General features: G+C 35.5%; 1 protein-coding gene across 1 annotated transcript in view; it reads left to right on the top strand.

Moving 5' to 3' along the window:
- Positions 1–3011: 3011 nt before the first annotated feature.
- LOC121874780 overlaps positions 3012–4765 on the top strand; it is a 16991-nt gene continuing 15237 nt past the window's right edge. Inside the window, exon 1 of the mRNA XM_042379072.1 lies at positions 3012–3723. Within this exon, the coding sequence (XP_042235006.1) occupies positions 3226–3723 (498 nt within the window). The 5' untranslated portion in view covers positions 3012–3225. The remainder of the gene's footprint in view (positions 3724–4765) is intronic.

Here is a 4765-nt window from a genome sequence, read left to right as displayed (position 1 = left end):
ATTCCTTGTAAGACCAGGAATATTTTGAATATAAATGTCATATATTTTGCACAAAAGATAACATAGTTACCTAGAGAAAAATTTTTATCTAAAATTTGTATGTTTAATGCAAAATATATGATGTTTATATTCAAAATGATCACCAAATTATAAGAATTCTAGCAATGTAAATTATATTCTGACCGGGTAATTTGTATGAATTTTATGAGCTAAAACAAATATCTTCAGTTAATAAAAAAAAAATAATCTTCAGGACACTATCTGTCAATCAAAGTACCCCACCTTGCCTCCCCCCCTCTTCCAACCGTGCGGTCAGTCCCAACCCTCCCCCCCACCCCCCACCAATCCTCCCTTCCAGAGTTTTTAACATTTAGTATTAAATAATACCTCAGATTAAAGTTAGGATAATATAATTGACATTGCTGGATTCCTTGTAAGACCAGGAATATTTTGAATATAAATGTCATATATTTTGCACAAAAGATAACATAGTTAATTTGAGAAAATTTTTTATCTAAAATTTGTATGTCTAATGCAAAATATATGATGTTTATATTCAAAATGATCATCAAATTATAAGAATTCCAGCAATGTAAATTATATTCAGACCGGGTAATTTGTATGAATTTTATGAGCTAAAACAAATATCTTCAGTTAATAAAAAAAAAAATAATTCTTCACGGGGTAACAGATGGTCGGTCGGTCCCTCCCTCCCCCCCACCCCCCACCAACCGTCCCAAGGAGATGTGTGGGATAACCACTAAATTTTAATAAATAATACCTCAAACTAAAGTTAGGATAATATAATTGACATTGCTGGATTCCTTGTAAGACCAGGAATATTTTGAATATAAATGTCATATATTTTGCACAAAAGATAACATAGTTACTCTGAGAAAAATTTTTATCTAAAATTTGTATGTCTAATGCAAAATATATGATGTTTATATTCAAAATGATCACCAAATTATAAGAATTCCAGCAATGTAAATTATATTCTGGCCGGGTAATTTGTATGAATTTTATGAGCTAAAACAGGCAGTCAGGCAGGGTGGCGGGTGGGGCAAATCTAAAAATAGCGTCTCGAGCCGGACACTCACCGCGTATATGTGGAAAAAATCCGTGTTAAGTGAAAGTTCAGCTCTGGCGAGGCACCGCGTATATGATAAAACGCATTAAGTGAAACCGCGTTAGGCGGGGTAATACTGTATATATATATACACACACACACACACACATACAGGTGCGCCTCTACTTATGAATGAGCTTCGTTCCTGAGGCTTGTTTGTAAGTCCAATTATTTGTAAGTCCAACTGTTTGTAAGTCCAACTTTACTCCTGTAGATACCAAACATATTGTAAAAAATGAAGAGATTATGGATATTTAGTACAGCTATACCCTTTAATACCGCCTTAAAACCTGGCTCACTCTTTTACTCTTAGGTAATGTTTGTTCTACCTGGAATTTTCTTCAAAATAATCCAGTCTCATTCACATTAAACACCTGTTCTGGCAGGTAACCCTCTCAGTGATGATGTTTGTATCTCTGAAAGTTTGTAAGTTGAGCATTCCTAAGTAGAGGAGCACCTGTATACTGTATATGCACATGCATAATACCTTACACTACAATATTATTTATTAAGTGATGATAAATACACTATACTAGTATTTATTAAGTGATGATAAATACACTGCAATAGTATTTATTAAGTGATCATAAATACACGATTGTACTGTACTAATTAACTAAGTGTTGAAGACAGATGTTGTGGTAAGCCAATCAACTGTTTGCCCTTTGTAAACAAATGATTCAGTTTAGTGTGGTACAGTAAAAGTCCAAAAATCCGGACCACCCGAGAATCCGGACTTTTCGAAAAATCTAACTTTTTTTTTTTTAAGCGGGCTTTTGTGTGTATGTGTGCATGCGTGAGCGCCACAACTGCGCAGCGACAGCAAGTGACCACGTGGTCGCCACTTTAAAACGAGCAATCAAACTGACAACATATGTAATTTTGAGTCCTACTCGTTCCATTTACAGAGTACTGTACAAGCCCATAATAATGGCCCCTAAAGTAGATAAACTTCGTTGTGTGAAGAGAAAGAAGAACACGTTGAAATTGAGTGACAAACTTGAAATAATTAAGAAACTAGAACATGGTGTGAGCAATACTGTTCTAATGGAAACATACGACATTGGAAAGTCTACAATTTATGATATAAAAAAGGCAAAGAATAAAATTCTAGAATTCACAGCTTTTTCCTTAAAACTGCTTGTTTTGATAAATGAAGCATGCTATATTTGCTAATGAATAAACTATCAAAATGTACCTGTTCATCTCTTCTTTATTCCTCCTTAAATTTGAATTTTAAAAGTACTGCCTGAGAATCCAGAAAATCCAGACCGACCCAATCCCCAAGCAGTCCGGATTTTTGGACTTTTACTGTATTCTTTAATCGGGAAAGCTGATTATTTTAAGATAATATTTGATCAACCTGGCACCAAATGATCCTAAATTATATGAGAAATGTGGTGGGATTACATAAAGAAGTGTCAAAGGAATCTTTTGGGAGTTAGGGGGAGGGAGCCACCCACCCATGCTATCCTCCTTCCCCTCTGCCAGCTGCTCCCAGATAAACATTCGTATTCCACATACAATAAACTCCTAATTTTATTTTTTCTTATTTTTTATCTTTATAGTACAGGTACTGTGCAGTATACAGTTTTCTCTTTATTCATAAGGCAAATTCTGTGGTAACTTACATATAATGCTATAGTAAATAACAATCATCTTGGCAACAACAGTTGTTGACAACCAGACTTATATGTCTGATTTTCAACCCAGAGAGTTCTGTTTCATATTTTTTTATTGTTTATGTAATATTCTTTTAATAACCTTGTTATACACTTAGACCTTAGTTGTTGAGGTGCAGCAATAACATAACATCAACTGATTTTCTTTAAACAGTTCAGATAGCAGTGAGTGACACAGTATGACAGGTGATATTTTTTCTTTCACAGGAAGCTGGCACCATCTCCCCTTGGGAGTGTCAACTCTGCCTTGAGAGTTATGATGAGACACACAGACGGCCACGCTCTCTATACTGTGGCCATCCATTCTGCTCACCCTGCATCACCAGCTTGATTGATAATGGTCAGCTCACATGTCCCACCTGTCGTGTCGTTCATAAAGTTACCAGAAATACTGAATTTCCCATCAACTTTGGCATGGAGGATGTTTTTAGATCATTAAAGTCTCTGCAGGTTACACCTGTAGTAACAGCTAAACCTGTCCAAGACCCATCAAGAGCCATCAGCAAGAACCTACAAGCTCTGATGCTGGAACAGGAAAATGATATGAAGAGCCGTGATCCCATCTGCCAAGATTTATTGCAACAGATGGATGAGTATGATGCTGAGTTGGTAAAATCCCAGAAAGATCATGAACAAATTCTTACAAGATTGAATAGTTTAGTTAAACAGAACAAGCTAGCATTACAACTCCAGCAGGAGCAAAGGAATATTATACAAACTATGAGGAAAGATTTTGAAGAGCAGAGAAAGCAACGAAACACCATACAGGAGTGCATGACCTCGGTCAGCACTACTCAGGAAGCTCTCACTGCTGTCGAGGATCTGCTAAGCTGCTTAACAGGGATGAAAAACTGGATTCAAAAGTGTCAGGAGCTGTTTCCTGATGTTAAAGCTATTCACACATCAATGAAGGTAAGAACTGCATCCCATAAGTATACAATTCATATATATATATATATATATATATATATATATATATATATATATATATATATATATATATATATATATATATATATACACACACACACAGTATATACAGTATTACCCCGCTTTACACAGTTTCACTTTCCGCGATTTCTCATTTACGCGGTACCTTGCCAGAATCAGACTTTCACTTTCCGCGGTGCATCTACTCATATACTCGGTGAAGTATAATTTTTTTTTTTTTTATTGAGCTCATAAAATTCATACAAATTACCCGGCCAGAATATAATTTACATTGCTGGAATTCTTACAATATGATGATCATTTTGAATATAAACATCATGGATTTTGCATTAGACATACAAATTTTAGATCTAATGTAATAATTTGGTTTACACAAAGCAAATATTTTATCTTTTGTGCAAAATATATGAAGTTTACATTCAAAATATTCCCTGACCTGCAAGGAATCCAGAAATGTCAATTATATTATCCTAACTTTAGTCTGAGGTATTATTTATTACTAAACATTAAACTCTAGAGTTTTCACCCAAACATTAATCAGAGAGGTAGGAGCTAGTGAGCTGGGAAGAGGGGGGGGGGGGCGATTTGAGTCCATTATTTGAATGGACGTTAACCTGGCGACTGGATTTCTCTAAAATATTAATTGTGTGAGCATACCATCATAAAATTTAGATGTTATTTTTACTACAACATAGGTATTGTGTCGGAAAAAGTGGAGTTTGGGGGTCCGGCCAGTCTCTATTGGAATTAATCCCATATGTTCTGTTGTTCACTTTACGCGGTTTTCACTTTCCGCGGTACCCTGTGGGTTCAATTGACCGCGTAAATCGGGGTACTACTGTATATCTCTCATTGTCATTTTGTTAATTTTTTCGTAATTATTTATTCATATAGAGCCACTCCTCGACTTACGACCTACTCGACTTACGACCTGCCTCAGTCGTACCAAAATTTTTTCAAATTACTTATTTTCGAGTACCAACGTCAGTGATTGCGCTGTTCG

This window comes from Homarus americanus, unplaced genomic scaffold (genome assembly GCF_018991925.1).
Source record: "Homarus americanus isolate GMGI-L3 unplaced genomic scaffold, GMGI_Hamer_2.0 scaffold50954, whole genome shotgun sequence".
NCBI lineage: Eukaryota > Metazoa > Arthropoda > Malacostraca > Decapoda > Nephropidae > Homarus > Homarus americanus.
Note: the sequence above shows the minus strand (reverse complement) of the source record. Positions and strands in the feature narration are given on the sequence as shown.